This window comes from Salmo trutta, chromosome 12 (genome assembly GCF_901001165.1).
Source record: "Salmo trutta chromosome 12, fSalTru1.1, whole genome shotgun sequence".
Taxonomy (NCBI): Eukaryota; Metazoa; Chordata; class Actinopteri; order Salmoniformes; family Salmonidae; genus Salmo; species Salmo trutta.
The window spans coordinates 92842567-92870227 of record NC_042968.1 but is presented as its reverse complement, the minus strand read 5'-3'; the positions used below and the strand labels follow the sequence as shown (position 1 = coordinate 92870227).

Sequence of the window (27661 nt, the reverse complement as noted above, 5' to 3'; positions counted from 1 at the left end):
AAGTTTATTGCTAACTGCTAACTATGCTATTGATAACCAGTTTATTGCTAACTGCTAACTATGCTATTGATAACCACTTTATTGCTTATCATGTTCTTGCTAACAGCTAACGATGCTATTGATAATGATTGGCCCTGTCCGGGGGTATCATCGGATGGGGCCACAGTGTCTTCTGATCCCTCCTGTCTCAGCCTCCAGTATTTATGCTGCAGTAGTTTATGTGCCGGGGGGCTAGGGTCAGTCTGTTTCATCTGGAGTATTCTCTTGTCTTATCCGGTGTCCTGTGTGAATTTAAATATGCTCTCTCTAATTCTCTCTTTCTCTCTTTCTTTCTTTCTCTCGGAGGACCTGAGCCCTAGGACCATGCCTCGGGACTACCTGGCATGATGACTCCTTGCTGTCCCCAGTCCACCTGGCCATGCTGCTGCTCCAGTTTCAACTGTTCTGCCTGCGGCTACGGAACCCTGACCTGTTCACCGGACGTGCTTGTTGCACCCTCGACAACTACAATGATTATTATTATTTGACCATGCTGGTCATTTATGAACATTTTAACATCTTGACCATGTTCTGTTATAATATCCACCCGGCACAGCCAGAAGAGGACTGGCCACCCCTCATAGCCTGGTTTCTCTCTAGGCTTCTTCCTAGGTTTTTGGCCTTTCTAGGGAGGCCAAAAAGAGATCAGTCAAATGTTACTAGCCACAGATACATTGAGTTGAAACAATGTCTAAAGCCCTAAATTGATGTAAGTATGAGTTTGATAGCTGACTTTGATGCAATATATATGTTTTGCATGGTTCCTGACTGACTTATACTAATTCATCAATAACAAAACTAATAAATAAATACATCTTGCTTTTTTCGTAGATTCTGAACAGCGTCCCAAATGGAACCCTATTCACTACATAGGGCACCTCCTTTGACCCAGGGCCCATGGGGTAGTGCACTATGTAGGGACAGTGTACCATTTGGGATGCGGATTTTGTACACTCATTAGATTTTTTTTTTTTAGCTATTAAAATGTGTATTTTGTCAATTAGTCGTCAAAACTTTGACAAACGCAAGGCAGTCTGGAAGACGAGGACCACTTCTGCCTCTCATAAACACAAGGCCTCAGTAATGACGCTTTCACTTATTCTCCAAAAAAAAAAAATATCAAATTGAGATTCAGTGTAAACTAGGCTTTTATAGGTGTAAAGATTTAATAAAAACACCCTTCCTCCCTTGAATTGATAAGAAACAAAGAATCTGCATGGAAATACACAATAATACTACGGTTTGTTGCTAAGAAACTTACTAAGGGGCCTGAGAGAAACCAACTACAGGACTCTGGGAGAGGCAGTATGAGGTCAGAGGAGAGAGGTTACAAAAGGTTGGAGGTTACAAGAGGTTGAAGGTTATAGGAAGTAGCTGGCGGCGGGGGTGGGGAGCGTAGCCGGCTGGAATACTCAAACAGGGGAACTAAAAAAACAGGACTTGACTACAGGTCATAGGTCACGAAGACAGTCAGACAGTGGGGCGGACGTGTGTTACGAACCTAAACTTCTAGCGGTGTGTGTGGCGGAGGCTAGCCTGGGCAGGGCTGGGGGAGGCTACTCTATGTCGTCATCGTCCCCCAGCAGCCGACCGCTCTCCAGGTCAGTGGACAGAGAGGTGGCAGAGGAGGAGGAGGCGCTGTCACGACGCTGGAACTGACGGGACTGAACCCCGTAGAAGAAACAAAAGGCCTGATGGTTTATAGGTGGGTTATAGGTAGGTTAGGGTTAGGCATGATGGGTTATAGGTGGGTTAGGGTTAGGGCAAGCATGATGGGTTATAGGTAGGTTAGGGTTAGGCATGATGGGTTATAGGTGGGTTAGGGTTAGGCATGATGGGTTATAGGTGGGTTAGGGCAAGCATGATGGGTTATAGGTGGGTTAGGGTTAGGCATGATGGGTTATAGGTGGGTTAGGGTTAGGGCAAGCATGATGGGTTATAGGTGGGTTAGGGCAGGCATGATGGGTTATAGGTGGGTTAGGGTTAGGGCAAGCATGATGGGTTATAGGTGGGTTAGGGTTAGGCATGATGGGTTATAGGTGGGTTAGGGCAGGCATGATGGGTTATAGGTGGGTTAGGGCAGGCATGATGGGTTATAGGTAGGTTAGGGTTAGGGCAAGCATGATGGGTTATAGGTGGGTTAGGGTTAGGCATGATGGGTTATAGGTGGGTTAGGGTTAGGGCAAGCATGATGGGTTATAGGTGGGTTATAGGTGGGTTAGGGTTAGGCATGATGGGTTATAGGTGGGTTAGGGCAAGCATGATGGGTTATAGGTGGGTTAGGGTTAGGCATGATGGGTTATAGGTGGGTTAGGGCAGGCATGATGGGTTATAGGTGGGTTAGGGCAGGCATGATGGGTTATAGGTAGGTTAGGGTTAGGGCAAGCATGATGGGTTATAGGTGGGTTAGGGTTAGGCATGATGGGTTATAGGTGGGTTAGGGTTAGGGCAAGCATGATGGGTTATAGGTGGGTTAGGGCAGGCATGATGGGTTATAGGTGGGTTAGGGTTAGGGCAAGCATGATGGGTTATAGGTGGGTTAGGGCAGGCATGATGGGTTATAGGTGGGTTAGGGCAGGCATGATGGGTTATAGGTGGGTTAGGGCAAGCATGATGGGTTATAGGTGGGTTAGGGTAAGCATGATGGGTTATAGGTGGGTTAGGGCAGGCATGATGGGTTATAGGTGGGTTAGGGCAGGCATGATGGGTTATAGGTGGGTTAGGGTTAGGGCAAGCATGATGGGTTATAGGTGGGTTAGGGTAAGCATGATGGGTTATAGGTGGGTTAGGGTAAGCATGATGGGTTATAGGTGGGTTAGGGTTAGGGCAAGCATGATGGGTTATAGGTGGGTTAGGGTAAGCATGATGGGTTATAGGTGGGTTAGGGTAAGCATGATGGGTTATAGGTGGGTTAGGGTTAGGGCAAGCATGATGGGTTATAGGTGGGTTAGGGTAAGCATGATGGGTTATAGGTGGGTTAGGGTAAGCATGATGGGTTATAGGTGGGTTAGGGTTAGGGCAAGCATGATGGGTTATAGGTGGGTTAGGGTAAGCATGATGGGTTATAGGTGGGTTAGGGTAAGCATGATGGGTTATAGGTGGGTTAGGGTTAGGGTAAGCATGATGGGTTATAGGTGGGTTAGGGTTAGGGCAAGCATGATGGATTATAGGTGGGGCGGACGGGGGATAGGCATGGCGGAAATAGAGACGGAAAACAAACAGAAATAACAAAAAGGGGAAATTAGAAAATTAGTCATGCACAGTCCCTATGGGACCCTATTCCCTATATAGTGCACTACTTTTAGAATAGGGTGCCATAGGGCTCTGGTCTAAAGTAGTGCACTACTTTTAGAATAGGGTGCCATAGGGCTCTGGTCTAAAGTAGTGCACTATATAGGGAATAGGGTGCCATAGGGCTCTGGTCTAAAGTAGTGCACTATATAGGGAATAGGGTGCCATAGGGCTCTGGTCTAAAGTAGTGCACTATATAGGGAATAGGGTGCCATATAAGATGAAGGTTTGCCAAATTCGTAAACTGAAAACAAAGTCTTGATTACTTAATAACTATGTTTGTGTTGATACTGTAATACCAGTGTCTTACAGGGTTGATGTTATAGCAACGTCCCTCCTTATATTCAATAATGTTACCTGTTGAGAAAACATATCTGCAACTATAAGTTGTTCATGTATCTGATATCTATAGAACCAAAGCACTTCTCCTCCCCTCCACCTCCTCTCCATGCTGCAGTAACACATCCAGTCCTGTTGGAGGTGCTCCTCTCTCCTCCAGATCCATAACTCAGTCAGCAGAGAAATAGATTCCTCTTCACTCACCTCCTCTATGTCAGAGTTCTTCCTGGCCTTGTAGATGAACTCTCCGATGGCTACGAACACAGACAGGACGAGTCCGGCCGCCAGGACGATGAAGATACCACCAATGTTCTCCACGCCCAACGCGCTGGCTTCTTTGTTGTCCTCCTCGGGACAACCGTTCCCTCTCCACCATTTCTCCTTCATCATGTGGAGCTTCCCTTCTTCCTGCAGCTGCAGGATGGCGATAGTCACCTTGTCTCTGTAAGGGGAGCCTGGGGTATGACAGGAGAAGAGAGAAGGAAGTTGAGAGGAGGAGATTAGGCCCTCTATTATTCTGCACAAGGTTGCAGTCTTCAAACAGACGTTTTTTCAGTTCTACATATGGAAGAAGAAGAAGAACAACAACAACAACAAGAAGAAGAACAACAAGAAGAAGAACAACAAGAAGAACAACAACAGCAAGAAGAACAACAACGACAACAAGAAGAACAACAGAAAGAAAAACAACAGAAAGAAGAAGAACAAGAGGAACAACAACAACAACAAGAAGAAGAAGAACAACAACAACAAGAAGAAGAACAACAAGAAGAAGAACAACAAGAAGAACAACAGAAAGAAGAACAACAACAACAAGAAGAAGAAGAACAACAACAACAACAAGAACAACAACAAGAAGAACAACAGAAAGAAGAACAACAAGAACAACAACAACAAGAAGAAGAACAACAACAACAAGAACAACAGAAAGAAGAAGAACAACAAGAAGAAGAAGAAAAACAACAACAATAAGAAGAACAACAAGAAAAAGAACAACAAGAAGAACAACAACAAGAAAAAGTAGAAGACGACTCTTACCTATTGGTGTGCCCACTCCGTAGCCCTTGGAGTCTATGAGTCCTCCTATCTGCGTGAGGTTACAGTTCCTCTGACTGATGTACTCTATGCTGGTAGACTCCATCAACATAGCGTAGTCTGTGGTCAGGACCCTAGTGATCCCCTCTCTGTTGTTCTTCACCAGAGCTGTGTTCTTCCTGCTGCTCATAAACGCCCACATCTTCTCATAGGTGGAGATCTTAGATTTCTAATGGACAACAACAACAAGCAAGAGGACAATTACATTTGAGTGTCTAGTTTAAGAAACAGACGGCTCACAAGTGCTCAACTGTCAGCTTCATTAAATAGTACCTGCAAAACACCAGTCTCAACGTCAACAGTGAAGAGGCGACTCCGGGATGCTGGCCTTCTAGGCAGAGTTCCTCTGTCCAGTGTCTGTGTTCTTTTGCCCATCTTAAATATTTTCTTCTTATTGGCCAGTCTGAGATATAGCTTTTTCTTTGCAACTCTGCCTAGAAGGCCAGCATCCCCGGAGTCGCCTCTTCACTGTTGACGTTGAGACTGGTGTTTTGTGGGTACTATTTAATGAAGCTGCCAGTTGAGGACTTGTGAGGCATCTATTTCTCAAGCTAGACACTAATGTACTTGTCCTCTTGCTCAGTTGTGCACCGGGGCCTCCAAGTCCTTTCTATTCTGGTTAGAGCCAGTTTGTGTTGTTCTGTGAAGGGGGTAGTTCACAGCGTTGTACGAGATCTTTAGTTTCTTGGCAAATTCTCACATGGAATAGCCTTCATTTCTCAGAACAAGAATAGACTGACGAGTTTCAGAAGAAAGTTCTTTGTTTCTGGCCATTTTGAGCCTGTAATGGAACCCACACATGCTGATGCTCCAGATACTCAACTAGTCTAAAGAAGGCCAGTTTTATTGCTTCCTTAATCAGGACAACAGTTTTCAGCTGTGCTAACATAATTGCAAAAGGGTTTTCTAATGATTAATTAGCATTTTAAAATGATAAACTTGGATTAGCTAACACAACGTGCCATTGGAACACAGGAGTGATGGTTGCTGATAATGGGCCTCTGTACGCCGATGGAGATATACCATTAAAAAAAAATCTGCCGTTTCCAGCTACAATAGTCATTTACAACATTAACAATGTCTACACTGTATTTCCGATCAATTTGATGTTATTTTAATGGACAATTTTTAAAAAACTTTTCTTTCAAAAACAAGGACATTTCTAAGTGACCCCAAACTTTTGAACGATAGTGTAAGTGTATACAATGTGTATAAAACATTATTACTATGTATTGTTACCTGATAAAGAAGCACTGAAGTTCTTGTGCCAGAAATATTAAATGACATGAAGACACAGATCCATCTGTTGTTTCTGTTCAGTTCATCTTTAGATAATAAACATCAAGCTTGTTGTGTCTGATAGTAACTCCCTCCCGCTGTGAGTCCCAGGGTGGCTGAGGTCCCGTTGATTGTGTCTGTCTGTGTCCTTCCCTCTCTGTCTGTGTACTTCCCTCTCTGTCTGTGTCCTTCCCTCTCTGTCTGTGTCCTTCCCTCTCTGTCTGTGTCCTTCCCTCTCGGTCTGTGTCCATCCCTCTCTGTCTGTGTCCTTCCCTCTCTGTCTGTGTCCTTCCCTCTCTGTCTGTGTCCTTCCCTCTCTGTCTGTGTCCTTCCCTCTCGGTCTATGTTCATCCCTCTCTGTCTGTGTCCTTCCCTCTCTGTCTGTGTCCATCCCTCTCTGTCTGTGTCCTTCCCTCTCTGTCTGTGTCCTTCCCTCTCTGTCTGTGTCCTTCCCTCTCTGTCTGTGTCCTTCCCTCTCGGTCTGTGTCCTTCCCTCTCGGTCTGTGTCCTTCCCTCTCTGTCTGTGTCCTTCCCTCTCTGTCTGTGTCCTTCCCTCTCTGTCTGTGTCCCTCCGTCTGTCTGTGTCTGTCCTGTGTTTATATCTGTGTGTGTGTGTGTGTTTATGTGTGTGTGTTTATGTGTGTGTTTGTGTGTGTGTTTATGTGTGTGTGTGTTTGTGTGTCTCCCTGTGAGAGGAAACAGGACAGCTGTGTGCTAAATCTCCCGATGTTTCAAATTTTGTTGTGTCCCTCCACAGCCCTGTTCCCTCCCATCCATGGAGGAGTAATCAGACGCTGCAATCTGAGGGATAAAGCCCCACCCGGATCAACCACGCTGGGCCACACAACACACTGCCATGGGGTGGAGAGTTGGAGGAACCTCACAGGTTATCTAACACTCACACACACATTGTACAATGACGCACACAAGGCTAAGCACAATGTTTTATGGGTCTTGCTATACAGAGTGGACAAAACATTAAGAACACCTGCTCTTTCCATGACACAGACTGACCAGGTGAAAGCTATGATCCCTTATTGATGTCACTTGTTAAATCCACTTCAAAATCAGTGTAGATGAAGGGGAGGAGACAGGTTAAAGAAGGATTTTTAAGCCTTGAAACATAGATTATGTATGTATGCCATTGAGGCAGAATGGGCAAGACAAAATACTTAAGTGCCTTTAAACGGGATATGGTAGAAGGTGCCAGGTGCACCGGTTTGTGTCAAGAATTGCAACGTTGTTGGGTTTTTCACACTCAACAGTTTCCCGTGTGAATCAAGAATGGTCCACCACCCAAAGGACATCCAGCCAACTGGACACAACTTAGAGTCAACATGGGGCCAGAGTCCCTGTGGAAAGCTTTCGACACCCTATAGAGTCCATGCCACGACGAATTGAGGCTGTATACCGGGATAAGGTTGCTAGATCGAATCTCCGAGCTGACAAGGTAAAAGTCTGTCATTCTGCCCCTGAACAAGGCAGTTAACCCACTTTTCCCCAGTAGGCCGTCATTGTAAATAAGAATTTGTTCTTAACTGACTTGCCTAGTTAAATAAAGGTTAAATAAAGGTTAAATAAAGGTTAAATAAAATAGAAATTATAATAACTATAATGGCTATGCTGGATGAGGTATGAAGATAACAAATATAACAAACAAATACCTCTTCCCCTACTGTATTTATGTATTTTGTTCCTTTGCACCCCATTATTTCTATTTCTACTTTGCACTTTCTTCTACTACAAATCTACCATTCCAGTGTTTTACTTGCTATATTGTATTTACTTCGCCACCATGGCCTTTTTATTGCCTTTACCTCCCTTATCTCACCTCATTTGCTCACATTGTATATAGACTTATTTTTCTACTGTATTATTGACTGTATGTTTTGTTTTACTCCATGTGTAACTCTGTGTTGTTATATGTGTCAAACTGCTTTGCTTTATCTTGGCCAGGTCGCAGTTGTAAATGAGAATTTGTTCTCAACTTGCCTACCTGGTTAAATAAAGGTGAAAAATAAAAAATGTAAAAATAAATAACAGAACATCGTGGAATAGGTCCAAGGTCCCGAACCGATCATGTTTTTTTAATGAAATTGGATGATATTTGTATGAAACCAGTTCAAAGTATGAATTAGCTACAAAAACAATAGAATTTAAAATGGTGTATTTCTGCTGTTTGTCTGATTATCCACCAGTCCATGATTAGCTCTGTTGACCATGAGAGCATTTGGCAGAAAAAAAATAAAAAAAACGGGTCGAGACTCAGAATGACACGTGACTCATTGTTTACCTTGTTACCTGGCAACCACCACAATGATCTTTTCAAAGAGCTGTCAGTCAAAGTGACTTCATGAATATAAACTCTCCGCCCACTCAGCCTGTTCTTTCAGGCTTCCCGATAGTTCATTAAGAGAGATGAGAGAAAAGTGTTAAAAAATTTCTTAAATTATGAGCGTTTTAATAGCGTACAAATATTATGGGTGATGTTTTGGTTTCATTCAAATTGATATTTTTTACTTGGGAAATAGGACGACTGTGCGGGACAGATGTTAAATATGAGAACACAGTAGAGTTGGGTTAGGGTAGAAACTACAGAGAGATGCAGAGATGGGGCCTTTAATCTAATTTAAACATCAGCTGACAGAGCAGTTTACCGATCACTGTACCTGTACACAGCCCATCTGTAAATAGCACATCCAACTACTTCATCCCCATATTGTTATTTTAATTTTTTTTGCACCCCAGTATCTCTACCTGCACATCATCTCCTGCACATCTATCACTCCAGTGTTAATTGCTAAATTGTAATTATTTTGCCACTATGGCCTATTTATTGCCTAACCTTACTACATTTGCACACACTGTACATAGATTTTTCTACTGTATTATTGACTGTATGTTTGTGTTGTTGTTTTGTGTCGCACTGCTTTGCTTTATCTTGGCCAGGTCGCAGTTGGAAATGAAAACTTGTTCTCGACTGACCTACCTGATTAAATAAAAGGTGAAATTAAATAAATACATTTTAAAAAATCAAAAGGGATCTGGAAATATTATTGGTAAACTAACAGAAGGTTAGTTATTATTATTATTATTGGTAAACTAACTAATTATTGGTAAACTAACAGATCACACAGTGTGAATTAATACACAGCTCTATGCGTGTGGCCAGTAAATACACTCTAAATCTCTGGTTAAAACTAAAGTTCCTTCATAAACAACTAAAGAAATGTAAAAAGAGGAAAAATGTCAGCCTCTCTTTCTCACCTTGAAGAAGGTCATGGTAGACCCGTCCCTGACTGATCCGTATTCTATACGGGTCTGTTTAGCCAGGTCGTCAGCGGAGTCGATGGGAGCGTCCATCCTCTCCACGGTGAGGAAGGCAGCCAGGTTGGCCGTGTAAGAGGAGATGATGATCAAGGTGAAGAACCACCAGATACCTCCTACTATACGGGTGGAGTAGGCCTTAGGCATCAACTCTGACCCTGAGTAGAGACAGCAGGCAGGGGGGAGATGGTTATAGGTACAGAGGGAGGGAAGGAGAGGGAGAGAGGGAGGGAGGGAAGGAAAGGGAGAGAGGGAGGGAGGGAAGAGAAGGAGAGAGAGGGAGATGGATAGGGAGGGAAGGACGGAGAGAGAGAGGGAGGGAAGGAGAGGGAGAGAGGGAGAAAGAGAGAGGGAAGGAGAGGGAGAGAGAGAGGGAGGGAAGGAGAGGGAGAGAGAGGGAGGGAAGAAGAGAGAGAGAGAGAGAGAGAGAGAGAGGGAAGAAGAGGGAGAGAGAGGGAAGGAGAGAGAGGGAAGGCGAGAGAGAGAGAGAGGGAGAGAAGGAGAGAGAGGGAGGGAAGGAAGGAGAGGGAGAGAGAGAGGGAGGGAAGAGGGAGAGAGAGAGCGGGAAGGAGAGAGAGGGAGAGAGAGAGAAGGAGAGAGAGAGGGAGAAAGAGAGAGAGAGAGAGAGAGAGAGAAAGAGAAAAGACAACAAAAGAGAGAGCGACCATATGCAGAGAAGCTAGGTACAAACACACACACACACACACACAAATAGACAGGGTTGTGCTCAATTCAGAATTTAATTGAGAATGCAATTTGAATGAAAGGAAATGGATTTCAATTCAATGAAATTCAAACGCCTCTTCTATTGTATTTTAGGTGTAGTCTATACAAATATACAGTACATCTTGTACATAAAACATCAAACATGTTATTATATACATACTGCACATTGGTATCTGGAAGTGTGATCTGTCAGATTCAATAAACTCTATGACTGGGTGGAATTCCTTTGCACCAGAGAGGAAGTGGTAAAGAATTTGCTGGAATAGAAGTTTACTGATAAGTTGGACAGGTGACATCCTGGCAACTTTGAGAAAAAATACTTTATATTGGAGTTGTCTGGAGATGGCTATGCATATTCATGACATGAGGCTAGCAGCATAGCATCTCTCTCCATTGAATACAGGCAGTTGACGTCAACGTTCAAATATTTAAAAAAAAATGTTTTAAAAGAATTAGATGTATCCACCAATCCAAAGACAGGATAGGCGGGGAGCTAGACAGTCCGCCATGTCGATTTGTGGACGACTCCTATTGTTAGTGTGGAGAGGCAAGTATCTTGTCAGTATATCCATAATCTTCCATTGCACTGAATTGAATTATATTTCCTGTCACTCAAACATTACATCCTGTAGGGTGTGGCCAATTACATTTTAATTGAATGGGAGTCAATTCCAAAATTCTGAATTCAGCACAACTCACTCTCTCTCTCTCTCTCACACACACACACACACACACACACACACACACACAGCAGCTCGTAAAAAATGTGTTGACTCTCAAACCCACTTCTATAAAGACGTGAGTTTTAATCATATACAGTGAGCTCCAAAAATGTTGGGACCGTGACACGATTTGTTGTTGTTTTGGCTCTGTACTCCAGCACTTTGGATTTGAAATGATACAATGACTATGAGGTTAAAGTACAGACTGTCAGTTTTAATTTGAGGTTATTTTCATCACAATTACAGCACTTTTTGTACATATATTGGGTTAAATTCTCTTATATGTGTATTATAGTAATCAAAAGTTACAGTTGAAGTTGGAAGTTTACATACACCTTTCGCCAAATACATTTAAACTCAGTTTTTCACAATTCCTGACATTTCATCCTAGTAAAAATCCCCTGTCTTAGGTCAGTTAGGATCACCACTTTATTTTAAGAATGTGAAATGTCTGAATAATAGTAGAGAGAATGATTTATTTCAGCTTTTATTTCTTTCATCACATTCCCAGTGGGTCAGAAGTTTAAAAACACTCAATTAGTATTTGGTAGCATTGCCTTTAAATTGTTTAACTTGGGTCAAACGTTTCAGGTAGCCTTCCACAAGCTTCCCACAATAAGTTGGGTGAATTTTGGTCCATTCCTCCTGATTGAGCTGGTGTAACTGAGTCAGGTTTGTAGGCCTCCTTGCTCACACACGCTTTTTCAGTTCTGGCCACAAATTTTCTATGGGATTGAGGTCAGGGCTTTGTGATGGCCACTCCAATACCTTGACTTTGTTGTCCTTAAGCCAATTTGCCACAACTTTTGAATTATGATTGGGGTCATTGACCATTTGGAGACCCATTTGTGACCAAGCTTTAACTTCCTGACTGATTTCTTGAGATGTTGCTTCAATATATCCACATAATTTTCCTGCCTCATGATGCCATCTATTTTGTGAAGTGCACCAGTCCCTCCTGCAGCAAAGCACCCCCACAACATGATGCTGCCACCCCCGTGCTTCACGGTTGATTTGGTTCCATATTCCAAGCACACAATGACGACATCAACCTGGTGACTCTACAAACTGGTTGGATGCATCTGCTGTTTGTTTTGGTTGTGTTTCAGATGATCTTGTTCCCAATAGAAATTTATGGTAAATAATGTATTTTGGATAGGATATGTTTCTAAACACTTTTACACTAATGTGGATGCTAACATTATTATTGATCATGAATGAATGATGAGTAAGAATATTTGACGCACAAATATCATAACCCCTAAGACATGCTAACCTCTCACCATTACACACACACATCATAACCCCAAGACATGCTAATCTCTCACCATTACACATCATACCCCCAAGACATGCTAACCTCTCACCATTACAATACAAGGAGAGGTTAGCATTTTATATCATACCCCCAAGACATGCTAACCTCTCACCATTACAATACAAGGAGAGGTTAGCATTTTATATCATACCCCCAAGACATGCTAACCTCTCACCATTACAATAACAGGGGAGGTTAGCATTTTATATCATGCCCCCAAGACATGTTAACCTCTCACCATTACAATAACAGGGGAGGTTAGCATTTTATATCATACCCCCAAGACATGCTAACCTCTCACCATTACAATAACAGGGGAGGTTAGCATTTTATATCATACCCCCAAGACATGCTAACCTCTCACCATTACAATAAAAGGAGAGGTTAGCATTTTTTTGGGGGGGGTATGATATTTGTGCATCTGTAGCATCATTATTCACAAATAAGTGTTTAGAAACACATTCTGTTCTTATTTACAATTAAAGTGACTCCTAATGACACAATAGATTATTTACTATTCATTTCTATTGGGAACAAGATCATCTGAAACAACCAAAACAAATAGCAGATGCATCCAACCAGTTTGTAGAGTCACCAGCTTGATGTCGTCGTTGTGTGTTTGGAATATGGAACCGAATACTACACTTTTAACTACTTTAATACACATAAGTGAATTTGACCTATTACTTTTGGCCCCCTAAAATGGGGAGACACCTTCATATTAAAGCTGTCAGTCTGTACTTTAACCTCCATAGTCATTGTAATATTTCAAATCCAAAGTACTGGAGTACAGAACCAAAAGAACAACAACAAATGTTTCATCGTCCCAATACTGTTGGAGTTTACTGTAGTCTAGTAGTGATGGAAGGTGCATGGGGGAGCTGCAAGGGGTCTGTGTGTCTGAGTGATATAGACTGAATGTCAACCACTGCACTGTGTGTGTGTGTGTGTGTGTGTGTGTGTGTGTGTGTGTGTGTGTGTGTGTGTGTGTGTGTGTGTGTGTGTGTGTGTGTGTGTGTGTGTGTGTGTGTGTGTGTGTGTGAGAGAGAGAGAAATAGAGAGAGAGACAGAGATACTGTCTGTGTTTTTTGAGTTGTGTGTCACAAGAGAGAGGGTGTGTGTGTGTGAAGCAGTGTTTGTGTGTGTGTAGCGGTATGTGTGTGTGTGTGTTTGTGTGTGTGTAGCGGTATGTGTGTGTGTGTGTGTGTGTAGCGGTGTGTGTGTGTGTGATTGTGTGGACGTGTTTAACTATATTGCTTGTTTACTAAGAATAGTAAACAAACAATTTTGTTAATCCCCACAAGGTCAAATGCTATTTCTAGGGGTTTAAAGTTAAGGTTAGAACTAGGGTTAGGAGCTAGGGGTTAGGAGCTAGGGTTAGGTTTAGGGTTTTTTGGGTTAAGGTTAGGGAAAATAGGATTTTGAATGGGACTGAATTGTGTCTCCCCACAAGGTTACTTATACGCGTGTGTGTGTGTGTGTGTGTGTGTGTGTGTGTGTGTGTGTGTGTGTGTGTGTGTGTGTGTGAGAGAGAGAGAGAGAGAAACAGAGAGAGATGAGGAGAGGAGGAGGAGAGGGACTCCGAGGGCTGTGATAGATCACATTAATATAAAGCTGTCAAAGAGGGCTGAGCAGCAACGTTTATCTCTGCTTACGGAGGTGTGTGTGTGTGTGTGTGTGTGTGTGTGTGTGTGTGTGGAGCTGAGCTGAGCAGCAACGTTTATCTCTGCTTACGGAGGTGTGTAACTTCTCTTCTACCAACCTCTCTCTGTACTACTCAGTCTATACCTCACTAGTCTAATAACAGGTGCTCTTTGTCATCTGGCTCCACTGTCTTCTAGTTAAGTCATGTGCATGTTGAAGAGACTGTGAGAATAGCAACCATAAAAACAAAAAGTAAAAAGTAGATATTGCGCAAGAGAGGTTTGTCAATTCCATGACAGTTGTTTCTGTTCCATAGTGAAACCTCACACAGAGACAGAGACAGAGAGAGAGAGAGAGAATGAGAGAGGTCAGGGAGACAGAGACAGATGGCAAGAGAGATAAATACCCAGAGACCACAACAAAACAAAAAGGGGAAAACACAACAACAAACCACAAACACAAACAAAAAAGGTAACCATGTCTCCAGAACATTACCTCAGGGTTACCATGTCTCTAAACCATTACCTCAGGGTTACCATGTCTCTAAAACATTACCTCAGGGTTACCATGTCTCTAAAACATTACCTCAGGGTTACCATGTCTCTAAAACATTACCTCAGGGTTACCATGTCTCTAAAACATCACCTCAGGGTTACCATGTCTCTAAACCATTACCTCAGGGTTACCATGTCTCTAAAACATTACCTCAGGGTTACCATGTCTCTAAAACATTACCTCAGGGTTACCATGTCTCTAAAACATTACCTCAGGGTTACCATGTCTCTAAAACATTACCTCAGGGTTACCATGTCTCTAAAACATTACCTCAGGGTTACCATGTCTCTAAAACATCACCTCAGGGTTACCATGTCTCTAAAACATTACCTCAGGGTTACCATGTCTCTAAAACATTACCTCAGGATGGTTACCATGTCTCTAAAACATTACTTCAGGATGGTTACCATGTCTCTAAAACATTACCTCAGGGTTACCATGTCTCTAAAACATCACCTCAGGGTTACCATGTCTCTAAAACATTACCTCAGGGTTACCATGTCTCTAAAACATTACCTCAGGATGGTTACCATGTCTCTAAAACATTACCTCAGGATGGTTACCATGTCTCAAAAACATTACCTCAGGGTTACCATGTCTCTAAACCATTACCTCAGGGTTACCATGTCTCTAAACCATTACCTCAGGGTTACCATGTCTCTAAACCATTACCTCAGGGTTACCATGTCTCTAAAACATTACCTCAGGGTTACCATGTCTCTAAAACATTACCTCAGGGTTACCATGTCTCTAAAACATTACCTCAGGGTTACCATGTCTCTAAAACATTACCTCAGGGTTACCATGTCTCTAAAACATTACCTCAGGATGGTTACCATGTCTCTAAACCATTACCTCAGGGTTACCATGTCTCTAAAACATTACCTCAGGGTTACCATGTCTCTAAAACATCACCTCAGGGTTACCATGTCTCTAAAACATTACTTCAGGATGGTTACCATGTCTCTAAAACATTACCTCAGGGTTACCATGTCTCTAAACCATTACCTCAGGGTTACCATGTCTCTAAAACATTACCTCAGGGTTACCATGTCTCTAAACCATTACCTCAGGGTTACCATGTCTCTAAAACATTACCTCAGGGTTACCATGTCTCTAAAACATTACCTCAGGATGGTTACCATGTCTCTAAACCATTACCTCAGGGTTACCATGTCTCTAAAACATTACCTCAGGGTTACCATGTCTCTAAAACATTACCTCAGGGTTACCATGTCTCCAGAACATTACCTCAGGGTTACCATGTCTCTAAAACATTACCTCAGGGTTACCATGTCTCTAAAACATTACCTCAGGGTTACCATGTCTCTAAAACATTACCTCAGGGTTACCATGTCTCTAAAACATTACCTCAGGGTTACCATGTCTCTAAAACATTACCTCAGGGTTACCATGTCTCTAAAACATCACCTCAGGGTTACCATGTCTCTAAAACATTACCTCAGGGTTACCATGTCTCTAAAACATTACCTCAGGATGGTTACCATGTCTCTAAAACATTACTTCAGGATGGTTACCATGTCTCTAAAACATTACCTCAGGGTTACCATGTCTCTAAAACATCACCTCAGGGTTACCATGTCTCTAAAACATTACCTCAGGGTTACCATGTCTCTAAAACATTACCTCAGGATGGTTACCACCTCAGGATGGTTACCATGTCTCAAAAACATTACCTCAGGGTTACCATGTCTCTAAACCATTACCTCAGGGTTACCATGTCTCTAAACCATTACCTCAGGGTTACCATGTCTCTAAACCATTACCTCAGGGTTACCATGTCTCTAAAACATTACCTCAGGGTTACCATGTCTCTAAAACATTACCTCAGGGTTACCATGTCTCTAAAACATTACCTCAGGGTTACCATGTCTCTAAAACATCACCTCAGGGTTACCATGTCTCTAAAACATTACTTCAGGATGGTTACCATGTCTCTAAAACATTACCTCAGGGTTACCATGTCTCTAAACCATTACCTCAGGGTTACCATGTCTCTAAAACATTACCTCAGGGTTACCATGTCTCTAAACCATTACCTCAGGGTTACCATGTCTCTAAAACATTACCTCAGGGTTACCATGTCTCTAAAACATTACCTCAGGATGGTTACCATGTCTCTAAACCATTACCTCAGGGTTACCATGTCTCTAAAACATTACCTCAGGGTTACCATGTCTCTAAACCATTACCTCAGGGTTACCATGTCTCTAAACCATTACCTCAGGGTTACCATGTCTCTAAAACATTACCTCAGGGTTACCATGTCTCTAAAACATTACCTCAGGGTTACCATGTCTCTAAAACATTACCTCAGGGTTACCATGTCTCTAAAACATTACCTCAGGATGGTTACCATGTCTCTAAACCATTACCTCAGGGTTACCATGTCTCTAAAACATTACCTCAGGGTTACCATGTCTCTAAAACATTACCTCAGGGTTACCATGTCTCTAAACCATTACCTCAGGGTTACCATGTCTCTAAACCATTACCTCAGGGTTACCATGTCTCCAGAACATTTGTACAATTCTTTAAACATTTAACCCTTTAGGGAGCTTTCAGAATAAAATTCAGGAATAGTGTATTTCAGAGAGGAGTCTGGTGGGGTTTACTGCCATGTATCCAAGGCAGAGGTACTATCACACACCATCCCACAGACCGCTAGAGGCCACCGTAAACTCCACACTATACACTGGTACACAAAGCTAGGTGGCATACACACGGACGGACGCACACACAGAGAATCAGACATGCATGCACTCACAAACACACACGCACACACCTAGCATATACTGTAAAACCTGCTAGAGCCTTGTTGAGGTTAAGGGATTGGGTTGAGGAATGAAACAGGAAGCTGTAATGGAGGATTGAGGGATAAAACAGGAATCTGTAATGGAGGGTTGAGGGAAGAAACAGGAGGCTGTAATGAAGGGATGAAACAGGAAGCTATTTATAGTTTTAGTTATGTTTAGATTATTTATAGTTTTATAGATTTAGTTATGTTTAGATTATTTATAGATTTATAGATTTAGTTATGTTTAGATTATTTATAGATTTAGTTATGTTTAGATTATTTATAGATTTAGTTATGTTTAGATTATTTATAGATTTAGTTATGTTTAGATTATTTATAGATTTAGTTAAGTTTAGATTATTTATAGATTTATAGATTTAGTTATGTTTAGATTATTTATAGATTTAGTTATGTTTAGATTATTTATAGATTTAGTTATGTTTAGATTATTTATAGTTTTAGTTATGTTTAGATTATTTATAGATTTAGTTATGTTTAGATTATTTATAGATTTAGTTATGTTTAGATTATTTATAGATTTATAGATTTAGTTATGTTTAGATTATTTATAGTTTTCTAGATTTAGTTATGTTTAGATTATTTATAGATTTAGTCATGTTTAGATTATTTATAGATTTAGTTATGTTTAGATTATTTATAGATTTAGTTATGTTTAGATTATTTATAGATTTAGTTATGTTTAGATTATTTATAGATTTAGTTATGTTTAGATTATTTATAGATTTAGTCATGTTTAGATTATTTATAGATTTAGTTATGTTTAGATTATTTATAGTTATATAGTTTTACTTATATTTAGATTATTTATAGATGTAGTTATGTTTAGATTATTTATAGTTTTATAGATTTAGTCATGTTTAGATTATTTATAGATTTAGTTATGTTTAGATTATTTATAGATTTAGTTATGTTTAGATTATTTATAGATTTAGTTATGTTTAGATTATTTATAGATTTATAGATTTAGTTATGTTTAGATTATTTATAGTTTTCTAGATTTAGTTATGTTTAGATTATTTATAGATTTAGTCATGTTTAGATTATTTATAGATTTAGTTATGTTTAGATTATTTATAGATTTAGTTATGTTTAGATTATTTATAGATTTAGTTATGTTTAGATTATTTATAGATTTAGTTATGTTTAGATTATTTATAGATTTAGTCATGTTTAGATTATTTATAGATTTAGTTATGTTTAGATTATTTATAGTTTTATAGTTTTAGTTATATTTAGATTATTTATAGATGTAGTTATGTTTAGATTATTTATAGTTTTATAGATTTAGTCATGTTTAGATTATTTATAGATTTAGTTATGTTTAGATTATTTATAGATTTAGTTATGTTTAGATTATTTATAGATTTAGTTATGTTTAGATTATTTATAGATCTAGTTATGTTTAGATTATTTATAGATTTAGTTATGTTTAGATTATTTATAGTTTTAGTTATGTTTAGATTATTTATAGATTTAGTTATGTTTAGATTATTATAGATTTAGTTATGTTTAGATTATTTATAGTTTTCTAGATTTAGTTATGTTTAGATTATTTATAGATTTAGTCATGTTTAGATTATTTATAGATTTAGTTATGTTTAGATTATTTATAGATTTAGTTATGTTTAGATTATTTATAGATTTAGTTATATTTAGATTATTTATAGATTTAGTTATGTTTAGATTATTTATAGATTTAGTTATGTTTAGATTATTTATAGTTTTATAGATTTAGTTATGTTTAGATTATTTATAGTTTTAGTTATATTTAGATTATTTATAGATTTAGTTAATTTTAGATTATTTATAGATTTAGTTATGTTTAGATTATTTATAGATTTAGTTATGTTTAGATTATTTATAGATCTAGTTATGTTTAGATTATTTATAGATTTAGTTATGTTTAGATTATTTATAGTTTTAGTTATGTTTAGATTATTTATAGATTTAGTTATGTTTAGATTATTATAGATTTAGTTATGTTTAGATTATTTATAGTTTTCTAGATTTAGTTATGTTTAGATTATTTATAGATTTAGTCATGTTTAGATTATTTATAGATTTAGTTATGTTTAGATTATTTATAGATTTAGTTATGTTTAGATTATTTATAGATTTAGTTATGTTTAGATTATTTATAGATTTAGTTATGTTTAGATTATTTATAGTTTTTTAGATTTAGTTATGTTTAGATTATTTATAGTTTTAGTTATATTTAGATTATTTATAGATTTAGTTAATTTTAGATTATTTATAGATTTAGTTATGTTTAGATTATTTATAGATGTAGTTATATTTAGATTATTTATAGTTTTATAGTTTTAGTTATATTTAGATTATTTATAGATGTAGTTATGTTTAGATTATTTATAGTTTTATAGATTTAGTCATGTTTAGATTATTTATAGTTTTAGTTATGTTTAGATTATTTATAGTTTTAGTTATGTTTAGATTATTTATAGATTTAGTTATGTTTAGATTATTTATAGATTTTGTTATGTTTAGATTATTTATAGATTTAGTTATGTTTAGATTATTTATAGATTTAGTTATGTTTAGATTATTTATAGATTTAGTTATGTTTAGATTATTTATAGATTTAGGGATGTTTAGATTATTCATTGACTAAATGATGATGTTATTCAGATGTTGGTTTGGTTGAGAGCAGGGGGGGGTGTTATATTACTATAGCTGTAGGTGTCACTGAAAGGTTACTAAAGGTCACTAAAAGGTTACTAAAGGTCACTAAAAGGTTACTAAAAGTCACTAAAAGGTTACTAAAGGTCACTAAAAGGTTACTAAAAGTCACTAAAAGGTTACTAAAAGTCACCAAAAGGTTACTAAAGGTCACTAAAAGGTTACTAACAGTCACTAAAAGGTTACTAAAGGTCACTAAAAGGTTACTAAAGGTCACTAAAAGGTTACTAAAAGTCACTAAAAGGTTACTAAAGGTCACTAAAAGGTTACTAAAGGTCACTAAAAGGTTACTAAAAGTCACTAAAAGGTTACTAAAGGTCACTAAAAGGTTACTAAAGGTCACTAAAAGGTTACTAAAAGTCACTAAAAGGTTACTAAAGGTCAATAAAAGGTTACTAAAAGTCACTAAAAGGTTACTAAAGGTCACTAAAAGGTTACTAAAGGTCACTAAAAGGTTACTAAAGGTCACTAAAAGGTTACTAAAGGTCACTAAAAGGTTACTAAAAGGTTAAGGCTCAGTTCAGGGTTTACAGTATCAGTAGGGTTTTTACTGTAGAAACAGGAGTTTACCGGCCCACAGTACCGGCTCAGTGGCCCCATGACCCAGTATCTATTAACCTAGTGGGCCCAGCAGCCTCTAGGATGGGTGTTAACGTTGACCTGTAACCTAAATACCTTGCTGCATGAGAGCTCCCACTCCAAACCAGAAACTATTGAGTAAGGTGAAATTATTCTCTAGCAACTCTGATGAGGGGTTGCAGGGGTGAGGGTTGTACCACTCATAGGGAGTAAACCTTGGGGGAGGAGGGAGAGGAGAGAGGGGAGGGGGAGAGAAGGGGGAGGGAGAGGGGATAGAGGGGGAGAGAAGGGGGAGGGAAAGGAGAGAGGGGAGGGAGGGGGAGAGAAGGGGGAGGGAGAGGGTATAGAGGGGGAGAGAAGGGGAGGGAGAGGAGAGAGGGGAGGGGGAGAGAAGGGGGAGGGAGAGGGGATAGAGGGGGAGAGAAGGGGAGGGAGAGGAGAGAGGGGAGGGGGAGAGAAGGGGGAGGGAGAGGGGATAGAGGGGGAGAGAAGGGGGAGGGAGAGGAGAGAGGGGAGGGAGGGGGAGAGAAGGGGGAGGGAGAGGGGATAGAGGGGGAGAGAAGGGGGAGGGAGAGGGGAGGAAGGGGGAGAGAGGGAGAGGGAAAGGGAGAGAGAGAGAGATGGGGGAGAGAGAGATGGGGGAGAGAGAGATGGGGGAGAGAGAGTGAGAGTGAGAGAGAGAGAGAGAGAGAGAGAGAGAGAGCGAGAGAAACACAGCACATAGTGAAATACTGCACTTTAGTTACAATCAACAACATGAACCACAGTTAAAGACTGAACTGAAATCAATTTAAAAAAACTTCTGTTAACAATGCTGCAATTAAATCGAATAGCCTCGTTCTCCTTTTCAACAACCTCAACACAGATCCGGCACCATATTCCCTGGCCGAGATCCCCTGTGGGCCCTGCTCAAAAGTAGTGTACTATATAGGGAATAGGGCCCTGCTCAAAAGTAGTGTACTATATAGGGAATAGGGCCCTGCTCAAAAGTAGTGAACTATATAGGGAATAGGGCCCTGCTCAAAAGTAGTGTGCACTATATCGTCCAAGGAATAGGATGCCATTTGGGATGCGAAACTTAATTAGCATTTTTAACAACCAAAACCAATGTCTGTTCCCCGTGGGCTCTCTCCATGCCAAAGCCCATGCCAACTGCTGGCAGCTGCCCAGACATTTTAAACACCCATCTACTGGAGGATTGGATGGATCACACAGTCCTATCTACTGGAGGATTGGATGGATCACACAGTCCTATCTACTGGAGGATTGGATGGATCACACAGTCCTATCTACTGGAGGATAAGGATGGATCACACAGTCCTATCTACTGGAGGATAGGATGGATCACACAGTCCTATCTACTGGAGGATTGGATGGATCACACAGTCCTATCTACTGGAGGATTGGATGGATCACACAGTCCTATTTACTGGAGGATTGGATGGATCACACAGTCCTATCTACTGGAGGATAAGGATGGATCACACAGTCCTATCTACTGGAGGGATCACACAGTCCTATCTACTGGAGGATAAGGATGGATCACACAGTCCTATCTACTGGAGGGATCACACAGTCCTATCTACTGGAGGATTGGATGGATCACACAGTCCTATCTACTGGAGGATTGGATGGATCACACAGTCCTATTTACTGGAGGATTGGATGGATCACACAGTCCTATCTACTGGAGGATAGGATGGATCACACAGACTGTCGGGCTGTTGAAGTCTGAAATGCTTTGGTTTTGGGGTTGATCCCTTAACTATCAATGACAATTGCTGAATCCCTAACTAACCCCTACATGCTAGCAGCACCCTACACCCCTACACCTTTTACCCTAATCACTTACCTGGCGATGACAAACAGAACACAGCTCACTCCGGTGCAGGCCAGTAGTACATACATCCAGATGTCAGGAGACAGTGGGTTGAGGAAGGAGAACACTCCGGGGTTGGTGCCATTGGGTTTCCTGTACAGGATACTGATTCCCAGAGTCATGAAGGGCTTAGAGAAGTCTATCACCTTCTCTCTCACATATGTGATGGTCAGAGGGGCTACAGCGAGGTCAGCTATCTGAGAGGAGGGGGAAGGGGTGATGGTCAGAGAGGTTACAGCGAGGTCAGCTATCTGAGAGGAGGGGGAAGGGGTGATGGTCAGAGAGGTTACAGCGAGGTCAGCTATCTGAGAGGAGGGGGTGAAATTTATTTTCATTACATTTTAATTTCACCTCAGTTTAAGTTGGCCTCGGAATCAACTACTTCCAGGTCTCAGAGTGGGTGACATCACTTCCACGATGGATTCCTCTAGAGTGATGGATTCTACTAGAGTGATGGATTCCACTAGAGTGATGGATTCCTCCAGAGTGATGGATTCCACTAGAGTGATGGATTCCTCTAGAGTGATGGATTCTACGAGTGATGGATTCCTCTAGAGCGATGGATTCCTCTAGAGTGATGGATTCCTCTAGAGTGATGGATTCCTCTGGAGTGATGGATTCTACTAGAGTGATGGATTCCTCTAGAGTGATGGATTCCTCTAGAGCGATGGATTCCACTAGAGTGATGGATTCCTCTAGAGTGATGGATTCTACTAGAGTGATGGATTCTACTAGAGTGATGGATTACTCTAGAGTGATGGATTCCTCTAGAGCGATGGATTCCACTAGAGTGATGGATTCCTCTAGAGTGATGGATTCCACTAGAATGATGGATTCAACTAGAGTGATGGATTCCTCTAGAGTGATGGATTCCTCTAGAGTGATGGATTCCACTAGAATGATGGATTCAACTAGAGTGATGGATTCCTCTAGAGTGATGGATTCCTCTAGAGTGATGGATTCTACTAGAGCGATGATTCTACAGCTAACTAACTAGTCATTCATTCCACATGGGCCACACTGGTACAGCATGAATAAGCTCATCGACAACTCACGTGGTCGATGAGCTCTCGGACCATGCCGTTCCATTCCCCCTTATCGTTTTGTGCACCATACTTCCCATCAGACACCAGTTTGACCTCGTAGGTGAACCCCAGGATGTTGGACAGCTCCTTCAGCAGGTCAAGGCAGTAACCCTCAAACCGGTCGTTACCGGACAGCTCCTTGTCTGACTTCTTAAACATCACATAAGGGTTTTCCTGTAATGAATAATGGCAGCATAGACAATATTGTTGTGTAATATCGGCCCCTTTCACCAGTATAGTAATAAAGGTCATCCTCCCTCCTTCCTTACTCTCCCCTCTCTTCCTCCCCTCCTCTCTCCCCTCTCTTCCTCCCCTCCTCTCTCCCCTCTCTTCCTCCCCTCCCCCCTCTCTTCCCCTTCTCCTCTTCCTCCTCCCCTCTTCCCCCTCTCCTCCCCCGCCCTATTCCCTCTCTCCTCCGCTCTTCCCCCTCTCTCCTCCCCTCTCCCGCCTCTTCCCCCTCTTACCCCTCTCCCCTCCTCCCCGCCCTATTCCCTCTCTCCTCCGCTCTTCTCTGCCCTCTTCCACCTCTGCCCTCTCTCCTCCCTCTCTCCTCCTCTCCTCCCTCTCTCCTCCCCTCCTCCCTCTCTCCTCCCCTCCTCCCTCTCTCCTCTCCTCCTCCCCCCCTTCTCCCCTCTCCTCCCCTCCTCCCTCTCTCCTCCCCTCCTCCTCCTCTCCTCCTCCTCCCCCCCTTCTCCCCTCTCCTCCCCTCCTCCCTCTCTCCTCCCCTCCTCCCTCTCTCCTCCCTTCTCCCCTCTCCTCCTCTCCTCCCTCTCTCCTCCCCTCCCCTCCTCCCTCTCTCCTCCCCTCCTCCCTCTCTCCTCTCCTCCTCCCCCCCTCCTCCCCTCTCCTCCCCTCTTCCCCCTCTCACCAATATAGTAGTTACGATCAGTGTCCTGTTGGCCATAGAGTCGGTCACGTTGTTGGTTTTATCCCTGCTGGTCTCTGTAAGGTTCAAACCTGTGTAGGAGTTCCACACCGCAATCTGAATAAAAAACATGAAGTAAGAATGTAAGACTCACACTCAGGAAAGGACGTGTCTGCATCCCAAAGGGCCCCCTATTCCCTATATAGTGCACTACTTTAGACCAGAGCCCTATGGCACCCTATTCCCTATATAGTGCACTACTTTAGACCAGGGCCCTATGGCACCCTATTCCCTATATAGTGCACTACTTTAGACCAGAGCCCTATGGCACCCTATTCCCTATATAGTGCACTACTTTAGACCAGAGCCCTATGGCACCCTATTCCCTATATAGTGCACTACTTTAGACCAGAACCCTATGGCATCCTATTCCCTATATAGTGCACTACTTTAGACCAGAGCCCTATGGCACCCTATTCCCTATATAGTGCACTACTTTAGACCAGAGCCCTATGGAACCCTATTCCCTATATAGTGCACTACTTTAGACCAGAGCCCTATGGCACCCTATTCCCTATATAGTGCACTACTTTAGACCAGGGCCATATGGCACCCTATTCCCTATATAGTGCACTACTTTATACCAGAGCCCTATGGCACCCTATTCCCTATATAGTGCACTACTTTAGACCAGAGCCCTATGGCACCCTATTCCCTATATAGTGCACTACTTTAGACCAGGGCCCTATGGCACCCTATTCCCTATATAGTGCACTACTTTAGAACAGAGCCCTATGGCACCCTATTCCCTATATAGTGCACTACTTTAGAACAGAGCCCTATGGCTCCCTATTCCCTATATAGTGCACTACTTTATACCAGAGTCCTATGGCACCCTATTCCCTATATAGTGCACTACTTTAGACCAGAGCCCTATAGCACCCTATTCCCTATATAGTGCACTACTTTAGACCAGGGTTCATAGGGAATAGGGTGCCATTGGGGACTCAAATAGACCCACGTAGGTTAACCAATTACCAGTATCCTATTGGGTTACACCCCAGAGTCCAACTCAAAGCAGCATGGGAAGGGAAGGTCACAAGTAATAAAGGAGAGTCGATCAGATAAGAATTTAAAAGGGACGGTTTCCCCGGACACAGATTAACCCTACAGTCCTGGAATAAAAATGGTTTGTGATGGAGATTCTCCATGGTCTAGATTAGAGGTGGGCAACTCCAGTCCTCGAGGGCCTGATTGATGTCCTACTTGTTCTCCATCCCTAGCAAACACAGCTGATTAATCAAATTGCATTCTAAACTGAAGATCATGATTGTTGGTCATTTATGAACATTTGAACATCTTGGCCATGTTCTGTTATAATCTCCACCCGGCACAGCCAGAAGAGGACTGACCACCCCTCATAGCCTGGTTCCTCTCTAGGTTTCATCCTAAGGTTCTGGCCTTTCTAGGGAGTTTTTCCTAGCCACCGTGCTTCTACACCTGCATTGCTTGCTGTTTGGGGGGTTTTAGGCTGGGTTTCTGTACAGCACTTTGAGATATCAGCTGATGTAAGAAGGGCTTTATAAAAAAAAATAAAAAAATGTTTTGATTTTATTTGATTATTGGAGTCAGGTGTGTTAGCTGGGGCAAAACTGTGACACCAATCAGACCCCTTGAGGACTGGAGTTGTCCACCCCTGGTCTAGGACTAGGACTTAATCTGTATCCTAGCTGCTACTCCCATAATGTTAAACAGTTAGAGGTAAGAAGTCCTATAGAGCATAGTTACATAGATTTAGCTCAACTCTCAGCAATAGAGAGATTTAGATGAATCATCCAGCCAGCCAGCCAGCCAGCCAGCCAGCCAGCCAGCCAGCCAGCCAGCCAGCCAGACAGACAGACAGACAGACAGACAGACAGACAGACAGACAGACAGACAGACAGACAGACAGACAGACAGACAGACAGACAGACAGACAGACAGACAGACAGACCAGTGTTAACTACGTATATATTCCCTCTCCACTCTGTTGGTGTGAATGACAAACAGATGACATAACAGTTACCATATTAACTAACAGTTTCCATATTAACTAACCGTTACAATTACAGTCTCCATATTAACTAACAGTTTCCATATTAACTAACAGTTTCCATATTAACTAACAGTTACAATAACAGTTTCCATATTAACTAACAGTTACAATAAAAGTTTCCATATTAACTAACAGTTACCATATTAACTAACAGTCTCCATATTAACTAACAGTTTCCATATTAACTAACAGTTACCATATTAACTAACAGTTTCCATATTAACTAACAGTCTCCATATTAACTAACAGTTACCATATTAACTAACAGTCTCCATATTAACTAACAGTTTCCATATTAACTAACAGTTACCATATTAACTAACAGTTTCCATATTAACTAACAGTTTCCATATTAACTAACAGTTTCCATATTAACTAACAGTTTCCATATTAACTAACAGTTACAATAACAGTTTCCATATTAACTAACAGTTTCCATATTAACTAACAGTTTCCATATTAACTAACAGTCTCCATATTAACTAACAGTTAACATATTAACTAACAGTTACCATATTAACTAACAGTTTCCATATTAACTAACAGTTTCCATATTAACTAACAGTTTCCATATTAACTAACAGTTTCCATATTAACTAACAGTCTCCATATTAACTAACAGTCTCCATATTAACTAACAGTTTCCATATTAACTAACAGTTACAATAACAGTTTCCATATTAACTAACCGTTTCCATATTAACTAACAGTTTCCATATTAACTAATAGTTTCCATATTAACTAACAGTTTCCATATTAACTAACAGTTTCCATATTAACTAACAGTTTCCATATTAACTAACTAACAGTTTCCATATTAACTAACAGTTTCCATATTAACTAACAGTTACCATATTAACTAACAGTTTCCATATTAACTAACAGTTTCCATATTAACTAACAGTTTCCATATTAACTAACAGTTTCCATATTAACTAACAGTCTCCATATTAACTAACAGTTAACATATTAACTAACAGTTACCATATTAACTAACAGTTTCCATATTAACTAACAGTTTCCATATTAACTAACAGTTTCCATATTAACTAACAGTTTCCATATTAACTAACAGTCTCCATATTAACTAACAGTCTCCATATTAACTAACAGTTTCCATATTAACTAACAGTTACAATAACAGTTTCCATATTAACTAACCGTTTCCATATTAACTAACAGTTTCCATATTAACTAATAGTTTCCATATTAACTAACAGTTTCCATATTAACTAACAGTTTCCATATTAACTAACAGTTTCCATATTAACTAACAATTTCCATATTA

At 40.7% G+C, this 27661-nt stretch overlaps 1 protein-coding gene across 1 annotated transcript; it reads right to left on the bottom strand.

Annotated features, from left to right (window-relative positions):
* Nucleotides 1–1450: 1450 nt before the first annotated feature.
* LOC115202671 (glutamate receptor ionotropic, kainate 1) lies at nucleotides 1451–26396 on the bottom strand. Its single transcript, XM_029766747.1, has 9 exons — nucleotides 26376–26396; nucleotides 24282–24395; nucleotides 23384–23587; nucleotides 22302–22525; nucleotides 20546–20664; nucleotides 9310–9527; nucleotides 4708–4933; nucleotides 3874–4124; nucleotides 1451–1730 (listed from the first exon to the last, which is right to left on the bottom strand). Exons 1-9 carry the CDS (start codon nucleotides 26394–26396, stop codon nucleotides 1596–1598), a joined length of 1512 nt encoding a protein of 503 aa, XP_029622607.1. The 3' UTR covers nucleotides 1451–1595.
* Between the last annotated feature and the right edge of the window lie 1265 nt (nucleotides 26397–27661).